Below are 27,381 nucleotides of genomic sequence, written 5' to 3' on the forward strand. Positions count from 1 at the left end.
TAAAGATGTTTAAAAAAATTAAACAAATGGATTGTCAAAAGAAAAACTGCTGGGTTAAAGGAGGTTCAGGAGTGTAGTGATTTAATTACATGATCAAGTCAAAATTTATTGCAGGACCAAGTTACTAGGTACCAGCCTCTCAGCCTCAAGAAAAAGCGCACTGAAGAAGAAATTAGACCTAAGTGTTCAGCTTCTTCCCACTACCGTGGTCCACAATGAGGTCTCCTACAGCACACAATGTTTTACTTATCCGCAAATGGTCTTTTGTCGATCTCCACTTTTTCATGTTATTTTTTCTCCTCTTAATTGACTTTATTAACTTTTCCAAGGACAGGGTCATGTTCTCTTGTATTCTCAATAGTCAAGTTCAGCCGGGGCACAATTAACACTGGTTAATTGTGTATTTGAATCAAAGAATCATTGTCTCGCATTTGTGAAGAAGCAATCCACCCACCATTGGTACACTAAGCTTTCGAGTTGTTTTTTATTTTGCTGAGAGATGTGCGACTTCCATCCATACTTCGGTCAGGATCACAGATAACTGAAGGTATTAACAAATGGATCTATTTACTATATGCTAGCTTTGCTCTTAATTTCTTAGTGCTTTTAAGTGTTGCCTTTGTCATGTGTATTCTCTCATCTTCTCAACTGCATATCCTGGATGGCAGGGGCCATGCCCAGTTCCCTTTCATTCTCTGAACATGTCCCTTCTAGGTCTTGTCTGCTCTTGGGGTAGATGCTCTTCTGTACCTGCTGGGTCAGTATCAGAAAAAACTAGAGCAGCTGAAGACAAACACAGTTTTCCCGGGCCGCAAAAGAACAAAAGAATGAGCTGTTGAAGGCCTAATGTGTAATTAACAACTTCAAATGTTCTGAGGAAAGAACCAGAGAGGAGCCAAAGAATGCTACTGGGCCCATGTTTGCCTAAACGGGTCCATATTGTGACTATACTAATTCAAATGCTTACCTTTCTGCAGATGAGTAAATTTAGAATCATTTACAAGGTTCATTTAACTTCATTCAAAATGGCAGGTTAAAAAAATTGTTTTTAATAACTCTAAACCCACCCCAAAAGAATCAGATGATAAACAGCACGAAACACGTCCACACACATCCTCCTCCTCCTCTATCCCATCCTCCCACACACCTCATTGGTAACCACAGTCCTTTTATTCATATTGTAAGAAGGGTATCGTAAGTTACAGTTTTCTGTTTTTGTTTTTTTTTTGCTGTACGCGGGCCTCTCACTGTTGTGGCCTCTCCCGTTGCGGAGCACTGACTCCGGACGCGCAGGCTCAGCGGCCATGGCTCACGGGCCCAGCCGCTCCGCGGCATGTGGGATCTTCCCGGACCGGGGCACGAACCCGTGGCCCCTGCATTGGCAGGCGGGCTCTCAACCACTGCGCCACCAGGGAAGCCCAAGGTAGAGTTTTTTAAGACATTTTTTTCACTCAGCATTAAGATTCACTATTGTAGTAGATCCCAGTTCAAATTGGAAGTAGCTTTGCTGAATCCAACAAGGCTGCTTATCACTGCTCCAGGTGCTGCTGTTAATAAAAATTCAAGATGCTGCTCCTAAAGCACTGGGTCTACTGGAGATGAAACAGACCCAATGTGAGACCCTTTAAGTTAGCCTGGAGACAGCTCCATCAGTCCAGCAGCAAGGACCAGGGAGTCTATCCTAGGGGCACATTTTCTTGGACTGGTACAAGCAAAGTGCCCTCTTTGTGGGCCCTTATCTTTCCTCCCTGCCCCAATGTACTACATTAAGTGAAACTGGAATGCGATTCTGACTGGGTCTCTTCACCTAGTTTTCCAGTCGCAAATCCTGAGTCTAGAGTAGACAGAGTTATTGTTAACGTCCCAGGTCAACAGACTGGCACTCCAAGCCTTCAGTTTCTGCTCTGCCTTCCCATGTGGAAAAGCATAATCCATAGATATTGTGAGGCAGGATATGATGCATATGGTCATGTGTTCCACCTCAGTATGAATTCTGGCCCTGCTGCTTCCTAGCTGTGCACCTTGGATAAATTACTATCCTCTCTGTGCTTCAGTTTCCTTGTGTAAAATAAAGGCAATAGTACCCACTTTGCAGGGTTGTTATGAGCATTAAATAAGCCCTTGTGCATAAAGCACTTCATATTATGTGCTAAGCACTGCTCTGTATCTGTGTAGTATTTTATATACATACATAATATATGTTATCATATGTATTTATATCTATCGAGAGCATTCAGCCAAAGCTAACCTAGCCTCATGGAAGCCCCTCTCTTTAGCTCCTGGTTATTTCTCTTAAAACCCGATGAATAAATGAATGAATTAGGACATACCACCAATTCATGATCTTCAGCCATGAACCACAATGCTGGGTACAGGACTAAGTAAGACCACAAAATCTTGTCTTCTGAGGCCATGTCCAGAAGCAGGAAAGATCCAAATACCCTGGAAAGGAGCTGTTCTCTCAGCCTATCTTTCCTCCTTAGGACGTGGTGACCTCCATGCCCCCAAGGGCTTAGGCTGCTGCTTCTGAGTTGGGAAGCAAGTTCTGGGCTCTTTGATCTACACCGAGCACTGCTGCATTACCCCACTGTTATAAAAAAGGACCTGAAAGAACACTTTCCCAGTGAAGTGACAGGATTAACAAAGCTGCAGGCTGTGGATGTCCAACACTACTTTCCCAGCACCATTAGAAAACAGTAACATGGTACTGTTCTTACCATCCAGTTGGAAGTAAAATACTGGCCAGAATGGGATTCTGGACCCATATGAACCCAATCCTACCAAGACCCAGAAGACAACAACAGTGTAAACAACATCCATACTCACTTTATTTTCAAACAGAGGAGCATGTACCCAAAGAGAAGCAGGACTCAGAGCCACTGTGGGAGCTTTTGCTCAAAGTGATCTGCCTTGGTCTTCTGACCTCAGAACACCTCGTGATCCAATGGCCATGGGGATGGAAGTGCCCCTTGATGGTACACATATTAGAAAGGTAAATCCCCCCATCCCTCAAAGGAGATGGGAGAAAAGGAGACAAAAGTCAATGAATCCCTGGCATACTGCCCCGGAATCCTTCCAGGGATAGTGTATGACTGACCATCAGTCCACAAATGTGAGTGGGAGGGGATGTAGGAACAATGGATGGTGCTGGGCAGAAAATTATCCTGGATGACGTGCATCCAGCACCTGGAGAGACTTTTCATTAGAATGAAGGGAGCTGACAAAGCCCTCAAAAAGACAGAAAAGAGCACATTGATTAGAACATTATCTCATAACAGAGGTGGGACCATTTCCCACTATTATTGTAAAATAACAGTAACTAATCAAAACACATATAGACCTCTTTAATGGAGTTAATAAATAAAACTACGGCCAATTGGGAATCAGGGGTAGAGGTACTATTCCCAGGAGGAAAAACTGGGACAAAAGGGAGCCATGCTGACAGGACTTTCTAGTCCAGCTCTAGGTTCTTAGAAAGAAGCCCTAGTTCAGAAATGACAGCAAATACCCATGATCACTATGTGGGGCTGAGCCAAGGTGTTAAATATCTTGAATGGCTCTCCGAACCCAAGATTATTCATATTCTTTATCCCCTCCAGTAATGTGTGAGACCAAGAAGTGTGGAACTCTGGAGGTGGACATGTGGTTTTTATTTCCGGGCAATCTTAATACTTCTCATTACATCTCACAATTTTCGTGGGAAGGGAGGGGATGGCAGAGAACATGGACATCCTGTCTTGCACTGCAGGGCTCGGAAAGTGGTAAGGACATCCAGCTGTGATGGGCAGGAAGTGTCAAGGCAACAGGATGCCTTACGCCTGGGGTAGGAGTATGGTCAATGGCCCTTTTGGCCTGAGTTCACCTCCTCAAGGGGAGGTCTCCATGGAATGACCATGATTCCCAACATGGCCAGAAAACCCATCGATCCCACTCATGGGGCAGATGATCAGAGGAGCTGCGCTCTTCCCTCCCGAGTAACTCAGACTGAAGTAGGGCCGGACAGGCCCACAGAAGGTAGCATGAGAGAAAGTAAAGGTGTGACACCTCTCTGTCACATTGTAGAAGGAGACCTCGCCAGCATCATAGTCCAAAAAAATCCCCACCCGTTGGAGAGGGGTCCGCAGGGGGAGGGCAGTCATTGGGGAGGTAAGAGCCCAGTACTCTTTCCCATACCACAAGGACACTGCCCAGAATCCATTCTGGGGGGCCGAGGTTACTCCGCCTTTTCTGCACACTGAGTCTTCACAGACACCTATGGTCCACTTGGCTTTATCTCCCACCTCTACCTCCCAATAATGTCTCCCAGCGATGAAGCATGGAGAGCCCAAGACACAGGGAAACAGATTGAACCGCTCAGGGTTGTCAGGCAGGTCCTGCTGGAGGTAACTGTACCGCACTTGCCGCAGGTTATCAGAGAGGATCAGGCTGGGGTAGGCCGTGTCTGGATCCAGAGTCACATCCACTGCAGAGGAACAGAAGGGCAGAGGAAGGTCAGCCGAGAGCCAGGAAAGCCCACTCTGAACACCCAGCTTTTCTCCTACCCCCTAAGAAGAGAATATGAGCTCTCCAACAAAGGCACATTCATCTTACACTCAATTACATCCTGAAATTGACATTCCAAAAGTTACTGTTTGGATTAGCTAGTTTACTTCTTTTAGCTAGGATATATTGAAAGTACTGAAATTTTTACCTCTATTTGCTTTTTCACATCTTAAACCACAATATCCATTATTAAGCTGAATTTGAGATTTTCTTACATGTATGTCCAATCCCTTAATCTAAAAGTCTTGGGGACCAGGAGTTTCACAGAATACAGAATTTAGATAGACAGGGTGTGGTACAGCACTCTACAACCAAATATCAACAGATCTGCTGTGAAACATACGAATGTTCACATTACATCGGATAAAGACACTAGTCCCACATGCATCTTACAATCATGTGGTGGTTTCCTGTTTTAAAATCACTGGCATATATTCTCTCATTTGCTCTTCATACCTGGTTCAGAAGGAAGACTCCCAAACATTCTCTCTCTGAACCAAAGCTCAGCTAGGTTGACTGATTCCCACAAAAGATTGATGACAGGCAACTGGTGGAAGTGACCAAGAACCCCAGACGCTTGGTTTCTGGTTCAAAAATCTGTTCACAACAGTTGCCCATTTTTTCCCTCATGTCATGGGTATACCTCATACCTCCAACCAGACATTTAACTCCAAGGATAGGTCAGTGTCTTATGCTCTTTTGTTCCCTCTACAGTACCCTGCGCAACATTAGGAAATGTAAGACATAAGCAAAGTAATCAAGTAATACTTGTTGAAAGAATTAACTATGGATTACAGCCAGGGGATATCCATGAAAGAAGACCCGGTGTATGTAGAGTCCCTCTGTTCATGAGGAGGATCTCATGAAACAGAAGGCGGTCCTGTGACTATGGAAAGTACAAACCTCAGTTCTGAGTACCTATGAGGTCACAGATTTACCCAGTGTCTCTGAACCTGAGGTGTTGGTGATGGTCAAGGAGAGGGAGAGTTTCAACTCTTGCTCTGAGGCACAGAGAAGGGATGACAGCAGATTCCTCTTAGACTGTCCCTAGCACTCAGAATAAGAGGTGAGCTCAGTAGTTTTGGAAGGATGACTGCCTTTTGTAAACCACACACTGCCCAAGGCTAAGTGGGTAGAGCAGGATACCAGTGTACTAGCAGTGGCAGTGCTCTACTTTTTGGAAACTGTAGTTTCACCTCTATAATCCTTCATAGCTCCTGAGTTTGATTTCCTCCTATTCAAAGGTCCATGGTTTCAGCTCTGAAGCAAAGATATTACAAACACATAGAAACAACTGATGTATTTTTGTGATTATTATCATTTTTCATACATGTAACCTAAAGGATCCTAATTAGGCACTTTCCAAAATCATTCACAATAGTAGTTACGTTGATAAGGATTTTTACTCCTTTTTCCAAATGGTTTTGTCTCCTATCACCCACCTGAATATAACTGGGCCTCTCTCAATTCTAAAAAACAAAAGAGAAAGAAGTTACAGAAGTCATCTGAATATTTCCAGGAATACCTAAGAGATGGAGCTTTGGTTAGAGTCATCATAAAGCAATGGTTTCCATTAGACACCCCAGAACCCCTGTTGTCACTCATGCACTGATTTCTTCATACAGTGTATGACTCCATCTTCCAGCCCAGAGCTCAAAGGGAAGAGGGATTGGAAACTTTGGGCAGAAGAATAACGACATGCCTGAGATTGGTAGCATATGGGGCCAAACTGAGCCAAGATTAAGGATTCCACCCTCCAGTGGGCCAGCTGGCTCTGCAGGGGGAGATGGAGGTTCTAAGTCCGCATCATAGATAACTCTTGGCTTTCATAAGCAACCTGTTCTAGGGGATGAGTGGTTCAAGTGACATCCACTACCAAGCTGGAGCAAACAAGACCACTTGCAGTAAAATGCTTTTACAGTTGAAAAAGCATTTTCATAGACACGTTCTCAGTGAGCCTTTTAAGTGACAGGAGAAGAGTAGGAAAAATAAATGAGTCAGATCAAGGAACGTCATGTCTGAGCTTCTGGTATTAAGTGGAGTTTCTCCCTGTTTTGCTTGTGAGCATTCCCTAAGTCTACATTGCTAGATGTGAAAAAAGTATGTATCTGAAAAGATACAATGCAAATAAAGTTTTAGCATATACAGGAAATTATCAGAATTATGGGGATTTGTACTAAATGAGAAAAGGGATTACCTACATATAAGGATTTCAAATTCTACCAGGCTGCCTAGAATTTTAGCATTTAGTATACAGCCATATGTGCTGTATGCTCATATGTGATCACGAGCAGAAAATTTTGTATTAGGAAGAGCATCCCTTAAATACCTTGAACATTTTATTTAATAAACATAAATGTAGGGTTTATTACGTGTCAGGCTCCATTCTAAAAGGCTTTAGAAATGGTAACTAATTTAACTTAATCCTTACAACCCTGTGAGGTAAGAGCTACTACCCTCCTCATTTTACAGATGAGGAAATTATAGTGTAGAATCCTTATCAAGTGGCAGAGCTGGGCGCAGGACCCAGGCAGCCGGACTCCTGAATCCCTGTTCCTAACCACTTCCCTCGAGGTTCTGCCTCAATCAGTGCTGCTTGATTCCTCCTGTCCTGGTCAGCACCAGTGCCTACACGCAGCAGAAACTCTATAAATTATAACCACAAACACTAGCTCAAATGAAATGTAGCTAGGATAGTTTCTGTTCATTCTCTTTCTCAATTAAAAATAATTTTAAATAATCAAACTAATTCTGGATTAATTATTGGATTGTATATTTTTCTCCTCCATTAATATAGATTAAGAAATGAGTGCAGGGCTTCCCTGGTGGCACGGTGGTTGGGAGTCTGCCTACCGATGCGGGGGACACGGGTTCGTGCCCCGGTCCGGGAGGATCCCACATGCCGCAGAGCGGCTGGGCCCGTGAGCCATGGCCGCTGAGCCTGCGCGTCTGGAGCCTGTGCTCCGCAGCGGGAGAGGCCATAACGGTGAGAGGCCCGCGTACCGCAAAAAAAAAAAAAAAAAAAGAAATGAGTGCATATAGTTAAAAGGCTTCAAAGTGAAACAAGAGGCTATTAATTGAAAAAATTAACAAAGCAAAAAGGAAGATGTAAAATATCAGGGGAGGCCGGCCAGCGGGTATCGCGCATTTCCCATTTTCCCACACTTAGCGTTCATCTTCCCAGGAAACTTCAACGTCAAAAGCCCATTAAGTAGATAAATTTACCTTGGATTTTCTCCATATCTGACTGCATTTTTTCTAAGGAGAGAAAAGAAGATGTTTAGTTTGCATCCCATTATCTGGCTGGAAAATACATCCTCTCAGGCAATATAGTTACTGAGAGCATAAACCCTCATGGATTCCTCTTCTTACGTTACCTGTGAACTGCTTTAGACTCTCAGTCAAGAACAGACACTTCTGGGCAAAAATGTGGATTTTCTCTTGCAGATCTGGAGGTGTGATCCAGGGTTCAGGGATCCTGATTCTTTCAGCCCTAAGTTTAAAAAAAAAAGCAACAAAAAAACAAGTGAATCCCTCCCCCAACTCCACAACCTTTCAGGGTCCAGGACAAACCTGGCTAAACTGGCCAACACAGGTGGACAATCTTTAAAAGCAGCCACTCTAGTCTTTTTCCTATTCTCCTTCTAGACTATGATCCTCTGGACCAGAATAGGAGAGACATCTTATTCACCTTCTTATTCCCCCACAGTACTAGCTTCTGGCTTTTCACATGGCGTGTCCTCTAAGATTTACTGAATTAAACTGAATATAAGCCTGACCTTGCCAGAAAGCACTAGATTCCATGATAAAGTCCTTGATATTTGTGGTGGGCAATGACCCCAAATCCTCAGGTTCCCAAATATGGAGAGAATGACATCTTCAGACAGACAGGTACTCTCTGGACAATACCCAGTTACCCACCACCCCCCTCAAGGGGTCTATGGCAAAGACTGACTGCTAGTTGCCCACCCAATATGCCTTCTCCCATCTTCCAAATTTTACTGGGTTCATGCCTGACTGGTCTAAATTTGACCTTGTGACTCAGTTCTGGCCAATGAGAGGTAAGAAGTATCTTGTGGTAATTTGAGAAGTCTGCATAAAAAGGAATGTGGTGCTTCCCTGGCGGCTCAGTGGTTAAGAATCCGCCTGCCAATGCTAGGGGACACGGGTTCGAGCCCTGGTCCGGGAAGATCCCACATGCCATGGAGCAACTAAGCCCATGCGCCACAACTACTGAGCCTGTGCTCTAGAGCCCGTGAGCCACAACTACTGAGCCCACGTGCTGCAACTACTGAAGCCCACGTGCCTAGAGCCCGTGCTCTGCAACAAGAGAAGCCACCACAATGAGAAGCCCGTGCACCGTAACGAAGAGTAGCCCCCACTCGCCACAACTAGAGAAAGCCCGAGCGCAGCAACAAAGACCCAATGCAGCCAAAAATAAATAAATAAATTTATTATTTTTTTTAAAAAAGGTTTCTGGTTATATAAAATAATAAAATAAAATAAAAAGGTATGTGATGTGACTTATCTTCTTCCTGCTGGTTAGCATTCTAGGAACTATCTTGGACTGTAAGAATGAGGACTGTATCTTACAGATGGCAGAAGGGTAAATGGAAAGAAACCTCGGAGTCTGATGATCACTGGAGCCACCAAACCAGCCCTGGGCTACCTACTTGCACATTTTTAATGGTGACAAAATTTTAAAACTATGTTTAAGCCTTAAGCCAATGAAATTTTGGGTTTCCTAACTCAGAGAGCCAAACCCAAACCTTAACTTCCCAAAATGCTAGAATCTAAAGGATCTATCTCCCTGTTCGTTCAGAGCTAGACTGGTACCAAAAAATTAAAGTAGTAGTAAAAGTGAAGGGAGTATTTGTTGGGGTCACTTGGCAGGGACTAGTACAAGTTCCAGCTCATCACCATCCCATCTCAGCAGGCCTCAGAAAGCTCAGTTCTATCAACAGTTCTGTCCACACAGCCCTCCCAGCCATCCAACCCCATCTATGTGCCACCCTCCCATATCTCCTCCAATGCTCCCGCATAATCAAGCTGCATTTCCTCTGGAGGGTTTTCACCCTTCACGGTTTTAATTAGCTTCAAAGTTCAGTTCCCTCAAAGTCAGGCTCCGCCCCAGTAGGTACCAAACATTATGCCCCCCAAGGCCTATCCCATTTGTCCTTGCCATCCAACCCTGAAAACATAATTTAATCTTGGCTTCTTGCACATTCTGGGATTCTCCTGCTCGGTCATGTCCCAATTCCCTGGTAGCTCTTCCTCACTTTCCATCTGATGATACAGTAGAGAAATAATGAGAACAAGAGCCAGAATCCAGGTAACTCATCACTCATTATATAACTCTGAGCTGGTCTCCCTTTTCTTAGACCATATTTCCCCCATTACAGAAAAAAGAAAGAGTCAGAAACAGAGAGACAGAGATAACAAAAAAGAAACGATTCTGAAATGTTTAGGAAACAAAAACTATAAAATACCCTTGCACTTTGCCTAAGTCCCTGTAAGTCTCTACCCTCTCCATAGACGTGTCCTCAAAAATCACCAGCACCCTCCTAAATGGACCCCCTACTCCACCCCTTATCCTCATAATTTGTCAATAATTCCTGAGTTTTACTGAGAAGAGCTGCACTCCATCTAGTTCTTTGCACACTAGTGACTCGGTTCAGGGACAGGCGGGACATGTGTCAACTTGGTAAGATGTCCTCAGGCTCTGGGCTCCTTCCAGAATTTCTAAGTATGAGGGAAAATCTTTTCAGGCTTGATTTAGCACGGGGGAGAGAGAAAACTGTACCTGTTCAACGTGTCTCCGATGTCCTATAAGAGAAAGGAAAAGGATAAGCATGAGAAATCATTCCTAACTTCCATTTTCTCTCACAGATGTTTGTTGAAAACCCAACTTATGGGGTGGCTCTCCTGGGAGAAACCAGGGAGACAAGGAGCACAACTCACGGTCCAGGAGCTAAAAACTGGGCAGAGGAAACTGGGCTGCACACTATTCGCTATTCTAGCACTTCCTGCGCTCTCCTCCTGCACACTGGTCGAGGATCTCAAGATTTCAAATTTACTGACTCAAGCATCCCACCCTTGGACCACAACTGCCTGCCTGTCTAGCTTGATTTCTTTGACATATTACTGTGAAATCATTTCAAATACACAGAAAAGCTGCTAGCACAAAGAGCTCCTGTATACTCTTTTTCCCAGACATATTTATCTTTAGAATCATTTGAGAGGTCATTGTTTATATTATATCCCTTTACCCCTTTATGATTCTGTACCTCCTAAGAGCAAGTACATTTTCTTATATAACTATAGTACAGTTATCAAACTCAGGAAGCTGAATATTGATACATTTGTATAATCAACAGTCCATAACCTAATTTAATTGTCTTATTAATATTCTTTACAGCTACTCCCCTCCCCACTCAGGTAATCCAGGATCGTTCATTGCATTTTTTTTTTTTTTTTTTTTTTTTTATTTTTTTTGTGGTATACGGGCCTCTCACTGCTGCGGCCTCTCCCGCTGCGGAGCACAGGCTCCGGACGCGCAGGCCCAGCAGCCATGGCTCACAGGCCCAGCCGCCCTGCGGCATGTGGGATCTTCCCGGACCGGGGCACGAACCCGTGTCCCCTGCATCGGCACGCGGACTCCCAACCACTGCGCCACCAGGGAAGCCCCGTTCATTGCATTTTTATGATGACATGTGTCTATAAGTCTGGAGTGGCTTTTGTGACACATTGCCTTAACACTGGCTAATTATTTTATAGAATATCTCTCTATTTGGGTTTCCCAGATATTGCTGTCATGATTAAACTAAAGTGTACTGTCTTTTTTTCTTTTTACTTCATTTATTTATTTATTATTTATTTTTGGCTGTGTTGGGTCTTTGCTGCACGCGGGTCTTCTTTAGTTGCGGCGAGCGGGTGCTACTCTGTTGTGGTGCGTGGGCTTCTCACTGCAGGTGGCTTCTCTTGTTGCGGAGCACGGGCTCTAGGTGAGCGGGCTCAGTAGTTGTGGTGCATGGGCTTAGTTGCTCCGCGGCATGTGGGATCTTCCCAGACCAGGACTCGAATGTGTGTCCCCTGCACTGGCAGGTGGATTCTTAACCTCTGCACCACTCAGGAAGTCCTCAAGCTGTACCGTCTTTGACTAGTGTATGCTGTTTGCTTCTAAATAAACATGATATTCACTTGTCCCTTATTGGTGATATTTTATAGCTACTATTTTTCCTTTTGTAATTAACAAGTAATCTAAAAGTGATACTTTGAAATTATGTTAATATGCCAGTCCCTATCAAACTCCCCCTCCCCTTAGGTTTAGCATCTGTCGATAATTATTGTCTAAATTAACTTTTAATATGATAATTGCCAAATGATCATTTTCCACCTTCAAAATTCCTTCTAGCAAAAAAAAAAAAAAAAATTCCTTCTAGCGCTTCCCTGGTGGTGCAGTGGTTAAGACTCCACCTCCCAATGCAGGGGTCACCGTTTGATCCCTGGTCTGGCAAGATCCCTCATGCCACAGAGCAACTAAGCCCATGGGCCACAACTACTGCCACAACTACTGAAGCCCACAGGCCTAGAGCCCGTGTGCCGTAACAGAAGCCACTGCAATCAGAAGCCCGCGTACCACAACAAAGAGTAGCCCCTGCTCGCAGCAACTAGAGAAAGCCCACGTGCAACAACGAAGACCCAACGCAGCCAAAAATAAATAAATAAATAAATTTTAAAGATTCCTTCTACATTACTTAGTCAACATTCTACTGGAAGGAAGAATTTTCCCTTATTTATTATTAGTATGGATCCATCAATTCGTACTTTATTCAATGGGTTATAATCCATCACTGTTCTTATTTATATTGGTGCTCAAAATATCCGAGATGTGGCCAGAGAGAGTCTGTCACTCTCGTAACTCCTCTCATCACATTCTCCCCATTCCCATTATTTTCTGATTTATCCTTCCAGTCTTCCCTTTGCAAAAATAAACAGATACATGTATTTTCCAATTATCTCATCTTTCTTACACAAAAAGTAGCACACTCTGTATTTTGCACTTTGATTTTTTTCACTTACCAATATATTATAGAAACCACTCTGTATCAGTTCATAGGTATATTTCTTTTTTACAGTTGCCTAATATTCCTGTGTGAGTATACATATGTACAATGTTAAATACAGGTAGACAATAGTGAACATCTTGCCCACTTCCTGACCTCAGTGGGAATGCTCTAATTTTCCCGCATTAAGTAAGATTCAGCTTACTTTTCAAATGACTACTACCATGACCCCTCTTCCCCATGGAGCCCACAACCCCTCTTTTTTCTCTACTTCTACTTATCATCCAGTTTTTTTTTTAATAAATAAATTTATTTATTTATTTTTGGCTGTGTTGGGTTTTAGTTGCTGCACACGGGCTTTCTCTAGTCATGGCGAGTGGCGTCTACTCTTTGTTGTGGTGTGCGGGCTTCTCATTGTTGTGGAGCACAGGCTCTAGGCGCACAGGCTTCAGTAGTTGTGGCATGCAGGCTCAGTAGTTGTGGCTCACGGGCTCCAGAGGACAGGCTCAGTAGTTGTGGCTCACGGGCTTAGGTGCAGTCGCTCCGCGGCATGTGGGATCTTCCCGGACGAGGGCTCGAAGCTGTGTTCCCTGCATTGGCAGGTGGATTCTTAACCACTGCGCCACCAGTGAAGTCCCTATCACCCAGTTTTGATTTCACGGTCCATGTGTTCAAAAATATTCTCACAAATACCTTCTACCTTAAAAAAATGGGCAAACCCATAAAGACACAAATTAGTGGTTGCCACTGGGTAGAAAGGAATGAAGAATGACTGTTTAATGGGTACGAGGTCTCCTTTCGAGGTAATGAAAGTGTTCTGGAATTACATAGCTGTGATGGTTGCACAACACTGAGTTTACTAAATGTACTAAGTTGTACACTTTGAAATGATTAAAATGGTGAATTTAGGTTATGTATATTTTATCACAATCAAAAAACAACAAAACAAAAAGCTCAAATCTTGCAAAGCCCTAATCCTGGATGAGCCCAACTACCTGCTCTCCCTATGCCTGGCACCAGAGCAGTAACAGTCTGAAAAAGCAGGGACAAGAAAAAGGTCACACAACTGAGCAGACAAGTCCCAGTATAAACTGACGTCCACTGACCAAGTAATTCTAATACATCTCACAAACCAGATGGCTTTCCCATACTCTGAAACAATAATTTCAGAACTTTCCCACATTCTTCAAAGCTCATATTTTCTCTAATCCCTGCTCAATGGGAGCAGATGGTCCTGCTTTTCTAACTTCAAAAGAGAGTAAGAGCCAACGGGGGACTTCCCTGGTGGCGCAGTGGTTAATCCGCCTTCCAATGCCGGGGACTCGGGTTCGAGCCCTGGTCCGGGAAGATCCCACAGGCCACGGAGCAACTAAGCCTGTGCGCCACAACTACTGAGCCTGTGCTCTACAGCCCGCGAGCCACAGCTACTGAAGCCGTGTACCTAGAGCCCGTGCTCTGCAACAAAGAGAAGCCACCACAACGAGAAGCCCGCGCACCGTAATGAAGAGTAGCCCCCACTCACTGCAACTAGAGAAAGCCCTCACGCAGCAATGGAGACACAAATGCAGCCAAAATAAATAAATAAAATAAATTTATTTAAAAAAAAGCCAACGGGTTTTAGCTACCGAAGTGCACAACATGCCTGCATCTATCTGCCCCCATCGTCCTTTCTTCCCATACAACAGGGGATCTTCCAAAACTAAGTCCCACACATATGCTTTAGTCACCTTTCCCTTCTGCCTTCTCAGAAACAGCACATTAGTGATTAGTTCATCCTTATAGCTTCAGTAATTTTCTTCACCTGAATCCTTACAACATAGGTGCTCCTTTCCACATTTTCTTTTAAAATATGTTTAGCTAGTTTCTTTAAGCATCCCCTCCCCATAAAGCCCCACAATCCTACCTCATCTCCGAGTATTTTTTTAAATATCTCCTTCACAGTCTTACTTCTTGAAATAGTCATTTACTCTTCCAGTTTCCATTCACCCTCTGTCACCACAACTCTCCCTCATGTGGCTCCTGACCAAATTATTCCACCGTGGCAGAATATCAATGATTATCTGAGATGAAAATCATTGAGATGATAATGATTATTATCAAGATTATCAATGATGCCCATGTTTTTAAACCAAATGTATCTCAGCCCTTATATTATTTCACCTCAACTGCACTAGATTCTGTTGTCCACTCCCTCCTTCCTGAAACATTCTTCCTCCCTTGCCACATTCTCTGGTCAACTGTTCGCTTTGCAAGCTCTTCCTTGTCTCCCTGGCAATTAAATACTGGTGTTAGTTAAGGCTCAAGATTAAGACTTCTCGTTTTAATCTAAAGCAGGAGTCAGTGAACTTCTTCTAAGGAAAAGGCCATACAGTCTCTGTCACAACTTCTCAACTCTGCTGCGACAGACAATACATAAATGAATGGGCGTGGCTGTGTTCCAATAAAAAGTATGGATAATGAAATTCAAATTTTATATAATTTCACATACCATGAAATAACATCCTTCTGATTTTTCCCCAACCATTCAAAACTGTAAAAAGAATACTTAGCTTGCAGAACATACAAAAACAGGTGGCGGGCCATAATTTGCTGACCCTAACCCTACCCTATCAGCCCCTTTTTAAGGGCGTTTATCAACACCAATGATACTTGTTTGCTCACTTCTTTATCATATGATTTCAACATTAGAATTTAAATTTCAGCAGAGCTTATTCACCACTTAATTCCGGTGCCTAGACTAGTGCCTGACCCAGAATAGACAATTCATATGCATTGAATGAACAAATGACAGTCAGGCATCAGCTCATTTCCAGTGGTCTTCCTGGGTTGGGTGCATTGCACCTTTATCACCTGCACTACCAAGATTAAATCACAAGACTGCTTGGGCTGACCACTCCCACTCAAGCGTTTCTTTGTTTTGTAGCTGTGGTAATGCACACATACATGTTAAAATTACAGGGTAATTGGAGTGAGGAGGGTCTTTAAATGACATGTGGGCCAAACCCCTCATTACATAATGAGTAGGTGAGGTCACTGAGGCCCAGAGAGGTCAAGAGCCTGTGATCAGACCACTTATCAGTGCAGGACAGGCCTGGGCATTAGGCCTCCCTTTTACCCTTTCCATGAGACAGTGCAACTGACTGACCCAAGCTGTGTCAACCAGGTCCTCTATTGTACATTTCCCCTCCAACATGCCCAACAGAGAGCTTGGCAAGCCCCTGCTACTCCCACAGAGTTGGCAAGGCAGTTGGGGGTCCTGGATACTGCTTGGCAAAGAGAGAAGGGAGACCTTTTAGCAGGAGCTGTCTTGGCAGGGCACGCTAAGCCTCACCTGCAGGAGCTCCCTGGTGGGCTGCTGCTGCTTCTCTTCCAGCTGGGCGATCAGGTTGCTGAGGTGGGAGATGTTGCAAGAGAACTGAGTGATGGCACCATTGATACTGTTGTAGATGGCCAAGTCTAGCTCCTCGAGACGGGCCAGGAGGCGATACTCATGCTCCTTCAAGGAGTGATACAGCTGCTCAAACTCCCAAACGATCTTCTCCCTCTCCATCTGGGTCAGGCTCTGTGTGGATGACAGGCAAGGGCAGTGAAGAGAGGAAAGGCTACTTCTAGAGCCCTTCATATTTCTCCCCTGGCTATCCACCCCAAGACCTCATCATTTCATTCAGGTATACTATTTACTGTGCAACAGTGATGCACACGCACCTTGCTTATAAATCCTTTTCACGAACTTATACTTCTCCTGAAAGGGACAAGTCTTTCAATGCATAAACAAGACAATATAATCTTAGAAATGAAAGAGTCCTTAAAGCTCAACTAATTCAGTGCTTTGCAAAGAGAATGCCATTGGCACCCTGGTGGGGGGGGGGGCAATTCTGCCTGCATGGGACTGTTCTTTGCATTGTAGGACATTTAGCATCCTTGCCCAACCCTCCCCAATCACTCCAACCAAACACCCACACACCACGGAGAGGAGGAGAGGGCAGTACTCACCTCGCTGAAGAACCAAAAGTCTACTCCAACCTACCTATTTCACAAGTGAGGAAACTGAGGCCTAGAGAGGTAGTATTACTCTCTCCATCTATTCAACTGGCTACTGACAGAGCCAAGAAGTATGTCCAGGTGCCCTGATTCTCAAAGAAGGGCTGTTTCCCCACTTTGACAATCCCCCCCAGAGAGGACACAGTGGTGTGCTTAATGATTTAAGTCCACCCAGGCTCACTAGAAGATTCTCCTTCAGTCAGACCTATTTTCAAGCAAAGGCAGCTGAGGTCTCAGTGGATTCTGTGAGCAGAACAAGTGGTGGGATCTTACGGCATCATGGGAATAAGTTCCCAGTCCAAAAGTTCTATACTACGCCCTGGCCAGGACTGACAAAATTTCTCACAAGATGGTGCTAGACACTACTAGTCTAAGAGTTTGCTTTTCGATGCAAATACCTCTAATGGATGGGAATTTGTAATATTTGATTTATTGTTCAAAAGAGGCTTAAACACTTAGATGGTAGACATATAAGTATATATTATAAAAGTCTCTATTTTTTTTTCCAGAACAAACCCCCCCAAATATCCCTATCACAAATCAGCACATTAGTCACTTGCTAAGGCTTTGGGAGACTAGGGGAAGGGAACAAACTGAAAAGTTTAGAACTGAACTGTCAAAAGGAACATTCCAGCAAGAAGCAACAGGCAGGCTTACAGAAAGCCACTGTCAGCAACTGTCTGCAGAATGGTACAAAGGAGGCTAACTGTGCCCAAGAATCTCACCTGTATTAGCTTTGTCAGGGATCAACCTTGATCTGCACAAAGCTAACAGATTAAACTTTTGATAGGTCAGATCTCTAGGGGTTCTAAACTCAGCTATTCCATCCTTTCCCCCAAAATGTGGGAGGGAATCCCTTGGTTCTCCAGGTGAATTCCCAACTGCCATATAAGGTTGTTCCACCCACACCTAGAAGTTCTGGGCAACGTGACTGCACAAGGTTAAGGGGAGCTTAACAGCCTCACAAAAAAAAAGAGGGTGACAGGCAGAACTGATATTACCTGTGAATTCCAAAGAACCTTACCAAGAGCTCAGCTCGTGCCTGTTCCCCCTGTGCCCGACGCCTCTTCTTTAGGTCTTTCACTCTTTTTAGGTGGTCCAGCTGGTTCTGGATTTGCTCCTAAGAAAAGCAAAAACAGGTGGGCAGTTCAAGATTAGGCAGACCATACCATCAATATGGCTATTCTGCTTATCACACGTGCAACCCACATTCCTGATGCCAAGTTCCTGGTTAGAGCCTATCCTTGGACCATACTGCCATCACCAGGGCACAGGGGTCACCAGACCTCTCCTTTGGTAGTTTGTATCTTAAATGGTGGGTCACCTACCTGCCCTTGGAAGGATACTGCATGGCTTAGTGGAAAGGTGAATGGACTAGGAGGCTTTAAGTTGTCGCTCTTTCACAGACGCGTACTGAGAAAATGACTTAACTTCTCTTATTTTCCTCTGGTGTGACATGGGCAAACACCACCTTCTCAACCTACTAGAGGGTTATCACCAGTGTGAGTAAAAGAATATTTTTGAAAGCACCATAAATGTTAAGTGAATAATTTTGCATGAATGTACTCACATTTAAACATGTACATAATTGTGTACATATTCCTGCAGTCCTCAAACACACAGATCATGCACTCCTTGAATGTTGCCTTACAACTGTTTTATATTTAATACTTTGTTTCCACGTTATTGTTTAGCTGTGCCAGTCTGTTGGTTCAAGAGTTCACAAAGGGATCCACACATCATTTTATTTCACTCAATCTTCATAACTGTGTTATCTCCTATGAGTCTCACGGTGGTTAAATGACTTAGGTAGTAAGGAGCTCGTTCTTTTCCGTGAGCTTCTAGAAGAGGACGGAGCACAGGGAAGTGCTGGGGAATGGAGAGGTGATGGGCCTCTGCTTGATGTGTATACAGCCAGTTAACGTCCGACTGTGTTTTGTCTCAGATCATCTAGGAGCCGACAGGAGTGCGAGCGTCTCTGAAGCTTGTCGTTGTGGACGTGGTTTTACGCATATCTTTTATACCGTCAAGAGGGGTCTCCATGGGCCGTCTTTATGTATAATGTGCCCGTGAGCGGGTAAACATAGAGGCACATAAGGAAATGAGAGTGGGGGTGGGGAGACTTCTGGCTTCCTCACCAGCTACAGGTTTTCCTCCCAAATCTGAGTGCCGAGGCTCTGGAGCGGACAGAGAGGAAATGACGGCTGTGAACCACACGTCCGGCTCAGCCATTTTCTAGGCGGAAAAAAGGAAGCCCCTTTGGCTCTCTCCTCCCTTTGTCCGACTCGCGCTCCGGCCCCTCCCCGCCCCGCACGCCCGGCCCTCACCTTGAAGCCCTCCACCGCCTCCTCGAGCGGCAGCACGCTGTGGCCGCGGTGCTCGCGGGAGCGGTCGCACACCACGCAGATGGGCATCTGGTCCTCCTCGCAGTACAACTTCAGGGGCTCGCGGTGTTTCTCACACACGCCCATCTCGCCTCCGGGCCCCGACGGCCGCTCGGTGCGCAACTGCTTCACCAGCTGGGTCACGTTGGCCAGGTGCCGGTTGGGCCGCATGTGCCGCTGCGGGAAGGTCTCCCGGCACTGGGGGCACGACACATTGGTCTCCGCCGCGCCCCAGCAGCGGGCGAGGCAGGCGCAACAGATGTTGTGGCCGCAGTCGAGCATCATGGGCTCGACAAAGTACTGCAGGCACACGGGGCAGGTGGTCTCCTGCTGTAAGCACTCGGCCACGCTCCCGGAGGCCATGGCGCGGGCCCGCAGGGGCGCACGGGCATGGGCCCCGGCGCCCAGCCCTGCGCGGAGCCCAGCTGTACCGCGCTCCCTCCCGTTCGCTGCTTCTGGGCGGCGCCGGGAGGCGAGCCCGGCTGCCGGAGGGCGGCTCCTCCCCGGCCCTGATCCCAGACGCGCCCGCGCGCTGGAACCCGGCGCCGCTGCGCCCGGCCGAGGGAGCGTGGGGATATTGCGACCCCACCTAGCCCAGCGGCTATGCGAGGGGGCAGCTGGTCGGGCGCCGCCGGTTGGACTCGCAGAGCCAGGCGCTCAGAAGGCTCAGGACAACGTGGCCGCGTCCGAGCGGATCCCGGCAGCCCCGCAGACCTCACCCCGGCGCGAGCGGAAGGGGCGGCTCGAGGGCGGGGCTTGGCTCAGGCCTCCTGCGCACGGCAAGATTTCCTGGATTCAGGCCTGGATGATTTCCTCCGCAGAGATCCGCGGAGGCCTATCTGCCCGCCCTGGGGCGGAACGCGCGGGCGCGGGCGCGGGAGCCTTGGATACCGGTTACGGAGGCAGGCGGTGTCCGCGGGGTGCGGCGGGGACAGGGTATCCCCTGCCTGCACGCTCCGGGCCCGCCGCCGAGCTTCGGCGGCCCTGGGCCCGGATCCCTGGTCTTTTGTTGGGTTTCCTGTCTGGTGCCCACGCCTCAGCAAAGGCGAGAGAAAGCTAGCTTTGTGTTGGTGTGGTAAGAAGAGACATCTGGCCTCCCCGGGAGGCCGGAGGGATGAGGGTTGCAAACTGAGCCCCATCCGGCCTGTGAGGAGCTTTCTCAAACAAACCCCATTTACAGGCGCTCGCAATTCTGTTTCGAAAAAGAAAGGCTTAATTATCAGGCGGCAACATTTCTGTGACAGAAACAGACAAGCCCAGTTCTGCTGCTTCCTATTGTGCCTAAGCAAACTGGTTTACTATTCTGAGCTTCAGTTTCCTCTCTGATGAAATGGTAATAATTATACCCCAGCAAGGAGGGAGACTTCCTTACAACTTTTACTTTTTAAACCCTAAGTATGCTTATCCATTAAAATAATAAAGTACCCACTGCAAAGAGCTGTGTTGAATAGAACCTAAACATGCTTGCTCCTTCCTGAAGTATAGGGAGATTGGGAATCCTGTGGGTGACACAGGCTCTTTTCATTATCCAGTAAACTTAAAAAAATTTTGCGTTGTTCCCTCATCCCTACCTTGGTGTTTCCTCGTTTCCTTTGCTATTTTCTCAGTATTGTCCTTCCTCTAGATTTAATTGAATTTGGGCAGGCTTGCCTGTGTTGATTTAATTTACATTACTATACTTTGACCTAAATGATTTCAACAATGTCAGTTTGCAAATGTGTTTTAAATGAGTTAGTGACTGGTTGAATGTGACCAATTCCACCAGTTTCCCTGTTTCTAGTCTTTTTCTCTAACCTATTTACGTAACACTTCAATAACTCTTACATGTCTGTCAAGGTTCTAATTCGGGGCACACTTTTAGAATAGGAAGTGATGTGTGCTCTCACATAGTCCAGCATACTTTATATGTCAAGTATAAAGTATACATAAATAAACTGAGATCAGATGCTTTAGTAACTCCATGAGGACAGAAACTTCTCTCCAGACCTTCTATGATCTCCATTATGCCTTGCACATAGATTTAATCACGTGAAAGGACTTCAACACTTGTTGAATTATTAGACTAATAATCAATTAACTTAATGATTCTACTGTCACATTTTATGCGTACTTCTTATCTTTATCACAGTTATTCATTTGTAAAGGGTGCAAACACAAATGCCTACTGGAGACAAGGTAATTTAAATGAGCAGGCCAGTCCAGGGTCACAACAGGGAAAGATGGGGACAGCGAATAACTGGAGGGCAGATGAGGCAGCTGCTTCTTATTGAGAATGTGAGCCCAGCATGTTGCCAAATCTTTGATTTTCAAGAGAAGGCAGAAATCTAGAGATTTATGTGAAATTGATTGACTTTCAAGTGTTGGAAACTAACTAAAAATGGTAAAAATCATCTCTGCAAGATGAAATTGACCTCCTCACCTCCAGTTTGGGACTTCTGGTACAGCTATTTATTTTAATAAGTGCTTTTCAACCTTAACACAATATGGAAGGGACTGTCATTGACTACTTTATAGCCAATCTCCACTCCTTCCTTAAAGTTTTATTCCAGGTAGCAATATGCCCAGCTGAAAGATACTTTCCAGGTGCCTTTACTGCCAATACTATGGTATATTCATGAAGGCAGCTCTGCTGTATGAAATCTTGTCCAGCTGGTTATGGATGTGCTCAGGTACACCAACTCACCTAGCGCTTCTTTCACACTTCAACATGGCCCTGAGATTGTAGGTGGCTAGTGATATCTATGTGGAAGGTTTTGGCTGGTCATTCTGAGAATGCTTCTTAAACGAAGACTACTCAGCTGCAAAGCATACCCTTTTAACATTCCCCCTTCCTAATTCTTCCAGCCTGGAATGTGCACGTGATGGTAGGAGGTTGACCAGCTGTCCTGGACCATGAGACAATCTTGAGGATGGAAGCCTGCACTAAGATGATACAGTAAAAGGTAAAGAAGCCTGGGTCCTTATTCACTGCAGAGTGCCTGCATCTAATTATATATGTAAGAGAGACTAAAGCAACTGTCCTGTTTAAGCCACCTATTTGGATTGTCTGCATATGCAACGGAAACTAAACCTAACTAATAAATACAATTTTTATTAATAAAGTGTTTTATTTTAAAATAAATTCCCACCTATTTAAAAATAAATTCCCTATCAACACAACCTATCTGCCCTCAGGGTGCCAGTAATTTCTGTTAGTATTGGCTAAATCCAGAGGATACTCTTCAGCCTTTATCTTAATGTTCCTGAGGCATTTGACACTGTTGACCCCTTTCTCCTTGGACCATTCTTCCAAGCACCAAACTGAGGAGAACCTGATAAGGCCTAAGATATTTCTGCTTCCACCCTCTCCTCTTTTATCTGTCTTTACCAAGTGATGCTAAAGTTAGTCTGGAAATATAAAAATAAAAAATAGGAAAAACACAAGGCTACAATAATTAAAGTAAGAATAAGCTGATAGATCAATAGAATAGACTGGGAACCGAGAAATAAACCCAAATCTTGTTCTCAAACCCAAGTTCCTGTGCCTGACGAACAGTGAGGCTAAACAAACCAAAATGTCAGAGTTTGGAGCAGGGAAAGGTTTATATTGCAGGACCAAGCAAGGAGAATGGGTGGCTCGTGCTTAAAACCCCTAAACTCCCCAATGGTTTTGGAGGAGAAGTCTTTAATAGGCAAAATTTGGGGTGAGGCCTGCAGGGTGTGTGACTTTCTTCTGATTGGTTGGTGGTGAGGTAACAGGACAGGCAGTGCTCCAGAAATCTTGTGTTCAGCTTGAAGTTACCATCCTCCACCTGGGTGAGGACCTTAGTTCTGGCAGAAGAACTCAATATATATGTTGTCATATATATTCCTTGAGGAGGAACCAGGACCCTGCCCCAAGGGTGCACTATTGTTTCGTGACTGCTCTTCCTTTCCTTCTTCATTCCCTCCCTTCCCTGATTAGCAACTGTTTGAATCTGCTCTTTAGAACTCAGGGAAGCTCAAGGAGGCTGAATAAAGTCTATGGACACAGGAAGGGTTTGTACCAGGGAGGGCCCCACAGGTCCTGCCTTGTTTCACAGGGGAAAAGAACAAGTTAATAAACATGTGGAAAGAAGTTTAACTCACTATTAATAAATTAATGTGGTGTTGCTTTTAATTTATGAAATGAGTAAAGACTAAAAAGCTCAACAATACTCAGTATTGGTGAGAACATGAGGAAACAGGCATTCCAGTATACCATGAGAGGGTAAATTTGGAGAACATTGTTGAGAGCAACTTAGTAATAGCTTAAGAAAAACAATTTTAATGCACATACTCTTTGAACCGTCTACTCCTCTTCTCTCCCATCTGTACAAAGATGATTGATTGGACTTCCCTGGTGGCACAGTGGTTAAGAATCCTCCTGCCAATGCAGGGGACATGGGTTCCAGCCCTGGTCTGGGAAGATCCCACATGCCACGGAGCAACTAAGCCTGTGCGCCACAACTACTGAGCCTGTGCTCTAGAGCCCGCGAGCCACAACTACTGAGCCCGCACGCCACAGCTACTGAAGCCCACGTGCCTAGAGCCCATGCTCCACAACAAGAGAAGTCACTGCAATGAGAAGCCTGTGCACCGCAAGGAAGAGTAGCCCCCATTCACTGCAACTAGAGAAAGCCTGTGTGCAGCAACAAAGACCCAAAGCAGCCAAAAATAAATAAATTTATTAAAAAAAAGATGATTGTATAAGGATTGTCATTATAGCATTGTTTGCATTTGTAAAATGCTGGAACCAATATAAATATGCTTCAATAGGGGACAGGTTAATGAAAATACTATTCAGTCTTACAATGGAATACTATGCAGGGACCAAAAAGAATGAGTTAGATCTATATGTACTAATATGGAAAGATGTCTGAGATTTATTCATTCATTCATTCATCCATCCATTCATTCATTCATTTAAGTGTTTGTTGAGGGTGTACCATGGCTCTCTTTTAGGCTCCAGGATACAGCAGGGAACAAAACAAAGTTCCTGGGCTCATGGATTTGCTTTCTAGGGAGAAATATGGATAATAGGCAAGCTAAGAAATAAATATGTAGTATGAAAGATCCATGAAGAAAAATGAATCAGGATATGGAGGATGAAGAGTGATTGGGGCATTATTTTATACTGGGTGGTCAGAGGAGGTTTCTCTGATGAGGTAGCCAAATGGCTGCTGCAGTTTTGAGTCTCAAATCTATATGTCATTGGACATTTAACCCAGAGAAATGAAAACTTAACATTCACACCAAAAGTTTGCATAAAGCATTATTCATAATAGCCAAACTTGGAAACAGTCTTCAATAATGAGTGGTTAAACAAATTGTGGCACATCCATATCATGGAATACTTTTCAGCAATGAAAAGGAATGAACTATTGAAATACACAACTTGGATGGATCTCAAGGGAATTATACTGAGTCAAGAAGGTCAGTCTCGAAATGTTATATTCTGTATGATTCCATTTATAGCATTCTTGAAGTGACAAAATGATAGATATAGAGAACAGAGTAGTGGTTTATGGTTTATTGAGAAGGGGGAAGGGAGGTGTCTGTGACTATAAAAGGGATCCTTGTGATGGAAGAGTTCTGTATCTTAACTGTGGTGTTAATCACATGTGATATCTACACATGATGAAACTTCATAGAACTAAATACACACACACACACACAAGTGCATATAAAAACAAGTGAAATCTGAATAAGGTTGGTGGATGATATCAATGTCAATTTCCTGATTGTGATAGTGTACTATGCTTATGTAAGATAATAACATTGGAGGAGATTAGGTGAAGAGTATACTGGGTTTCTATTATTCTTACAACTATATGTGAATCTACAATAATCTCAGAATAAAAAGTTTTTAAAATTTTCTGCACATCACAACTTCCATGTCTTGTCTTTTTCCAGTCAAACAAAGCCCTGTGTTTAAAGGAACACTATGGGCTGCTTGGCTTACATTTGGCTTTTACTACCCACCCCTGAACCAGTTAATGTGGCAAGGGGGCTAAGATGATACTCACAGGTCAATGCCAGCCGAGACCCATCCTTGAAGTCAAAACTCTGCAGACCTCCTGGGTACTATGCAGTGGACTAGACTGGATGCTGGTGAAACATCCATAAGATCTGCTACATCACCTTCTCCTATTCTGACTGTTTAGTCACTTGGGCCCTATATCCTTTACAATTAGGTTCTCCTGCATATGATAGGAAAGCCCAAAAAGGGGTTTTTATCTCCCTCATGTAAAAGAAGACCAGAAGAAGGCAATTCAGGGCTAGTATGGCAGATTCATCATCCTTAGTGGTTTAGTCACTTTCTGTTTTTCTGCTCCATCATTCTTGGGCATGGTACCTAACCCTCAAGATCGTGTCATAGTCCAAGATGGCTGCTGGAGTTTCATAATCCAGACAGGATGGAGAAAGGACAAAATGTCACTTGTCCCAAATAACTGAACCCTCTTTTTTAAAATGGTGGCCATTTAATTCATTGTCCAAACTTGAACACCTTTGAGAGAGACAGTGGGTGCTCTTAATAATTGTACAAAGACAACAGGTGGAAATAGGAAGTATCCCAGATAAATCAAGGCAAATCATCACTGTGTCTTTGAAGGCTGTCCTATTCAGAAGGTTCTTCTATTCCACAATAGCTTTTTATTTACGAGCGTAACTTAAAAATAGTCCCACTTGGTCAGGGCTATGTTTCTCCTAGCCCAGCACTTTGATTCAAATATAGTGAGAGGGAACGATGCTGTCCTAGACATCATGTGAAACATGGCCAGGGCCAAACCCTCCTTGGCCCTCATCCTTTCCCTCTGTCCTTCATTTTCCAACATCTTCCCTCAGTCAAAAGCCAAAAGTCCCTATGAAACAGACCTGAGAAGTATGTGTATGCCCCATGCTGAGTCATCTCATGAGCTAAACTCTCAGTTGTGTTCTGAGGGGACCACCAGGAATAATACTCCTATCACTAGGGAAATTCCTAGTGTTTAGAAGTTACCTCCCAGAAGAAGACAAAGGCCAGACGTCTCTTTAGATGAGGCCAAATTCCTGACTACACAAATACCAAGAACGCAGGATGATAAAACCTTCATAAAAATATTAGAGTTGGGGCTTCCCTGGCAGCGCAGTGGTTGAGAGTCAGCCTGCCAATGCAGGAGACACGGTTTCGTGCCCCGGTCCGGGAAGATCCCACATGCCGCGGAGCGGCTAGGCCCGTGAGCCACGGCCGCTGAGCCTTTGCGTCCGGAGCCTGTGCTCAGCAACGGGAGAGGCCACAACAGTGAGAGGCCCGCGTACCGCAAAAAAAAAAAATAATAATAATAAATAATAATAATAATATTAGAACTGTCTCAAACTTAGTGTTGACAAAAAGTTAATAGTCAATCTAAGAAAGCAATAGAAAATTTTATTTGAGCCAACCTGAAGATTATAACCCCAGAGTCTCTCAGAAAGCTCTGAGGACCACCGGTTAGAGGTCAAAGTACAGTTATATACATTTTTGAGACAAAGAGTTATACATCAAATGACATACTGACAGTTTACATAATCCAGATCTGCATGTACAAAGCGAGTAGAGGGTCATCTTGAGCCTTTACAAGATTAAGAAGGAATGTTACCTCCTGAGGAGGTCTGGTTGATGCAGATGCACTATATACACTAAAGGGGAGGGAGGAGGCCCAAACAGGCAGAGAAAAGTTTTATGTTTACATTTTTCTTGTCTTGCCATAAAATATGAATTTTATTTCATCATTAGTATAAGTAAAAGCCTGCTGTTCGTCATTCATTTTATCCCAGCTTGGAAGAGCATTTCAGGGTAGCTTGTGAAAGGAGACGAAATGGAGGGTATCACTACATCCACAATTAAAGAACGCTGGAGAGAAGTGATCAAAGGACTCCCAGTAATATGGAGGCCTTTCTGCTTTGGGGTGAAAACTGGGTGGATCTTTTCTACCTTTTGAAGTTTATACCATGTGCATGCCTTAATTATGCAAAACAAACTAATTAAGAAATAAGGACACAAGTGAATTCTCAAGTATTTAAATTACTTTTTTCTGCACAGAGAAATGGATATTCTGTTTTAAATTTTAAATATTTAAAATGGTTTTGCTTGATCAGAAGAATGACTTTTGTTTCAGAAATTTACTTTTTGATTTTGAGGAATATTGGCTCATTTATAAATAAGGTCTGAAATTTCTTTTAACAGTAAAAAAGCATAAGGTATCTCATTTTGAGATAGTGGTCTGTTCATTCCACATCTTCTGAAATTTTCCATTCTAAGACAGCATTTATCTTGCTATTTTAAAATATATTTACTATTCAAATCTAGGTATTGGTCTAGTTGAGAC

The 27,381-nt window shown here is 44.3% G+C and overlaps 1 protein-coding gene and 1 long non-coding RNA gene across 3 annotated transcripts; one reads left to right on the top strand and one right to left on the bottom strand.

Moving 5' to 3' along the window:
- Positions 1-2,844: 2,844 nt before the first annotated feature.
- Positions 2,845-19,589, bottom strand: TRIM27 (tripartite motif containing 27). Its single transcript, XM_082663076.1, has 8 exons — positions 18,977-19,589; positions 17,674-17,769; positions 15,940-16,170; positions 10,346-10,368; positions 7,920-8,035; positions 7,768-7,800; positions 5,985-6,011; positions 2,845-4,462 (listed from the first exon to the last, which is right to left on the bottom strand). Exons 1-8 carry the CDS (start codon positions 19,394-19,396, stop codon positions 3,867-3,869), a joined length of 1,542 nt encoding a protein of 513 aa, XP_082519202.1. The 5' UTR covers positions 19,397-19,589; the 3' UTR covers positions 2,845-3,866.
- A 233-nt stretch (positions 19,590-19,822) lies between these two features.
- LOC309828047 lies at positions 19,823-23,732 on the top strand. Of its 2 annotated transcripts, none has more exons than XR_014297287.1 (3): positions 19,823-19,953; positions 21,878-21,975; positions 23,373-23,732. It is a non-coding gene; the product is annotated as an uncharacterized lncRNA (long non-coding RNA). The 2 variants fall into 2 exon arrangements; XR_014297288.1 differs by lacking the exon at positions 19,823-19,953 and adding an exon at positions 19,971-20,366.
- The last annotated feature ends 3,649 nt before the right edge of the window (positions 23,733-27,381 follow it).

This window comes from Grampus griseus (genome assembly GCF_964374135.1).
Source record: "Grampus griseus genome assembly, chromosome: 10".
Lineage (NCBI taxonomy): Eukaryota > Metazoa > Chordata > Mammalia > Artiodactyla > Delphinidae > Grampus > Grampus griseus.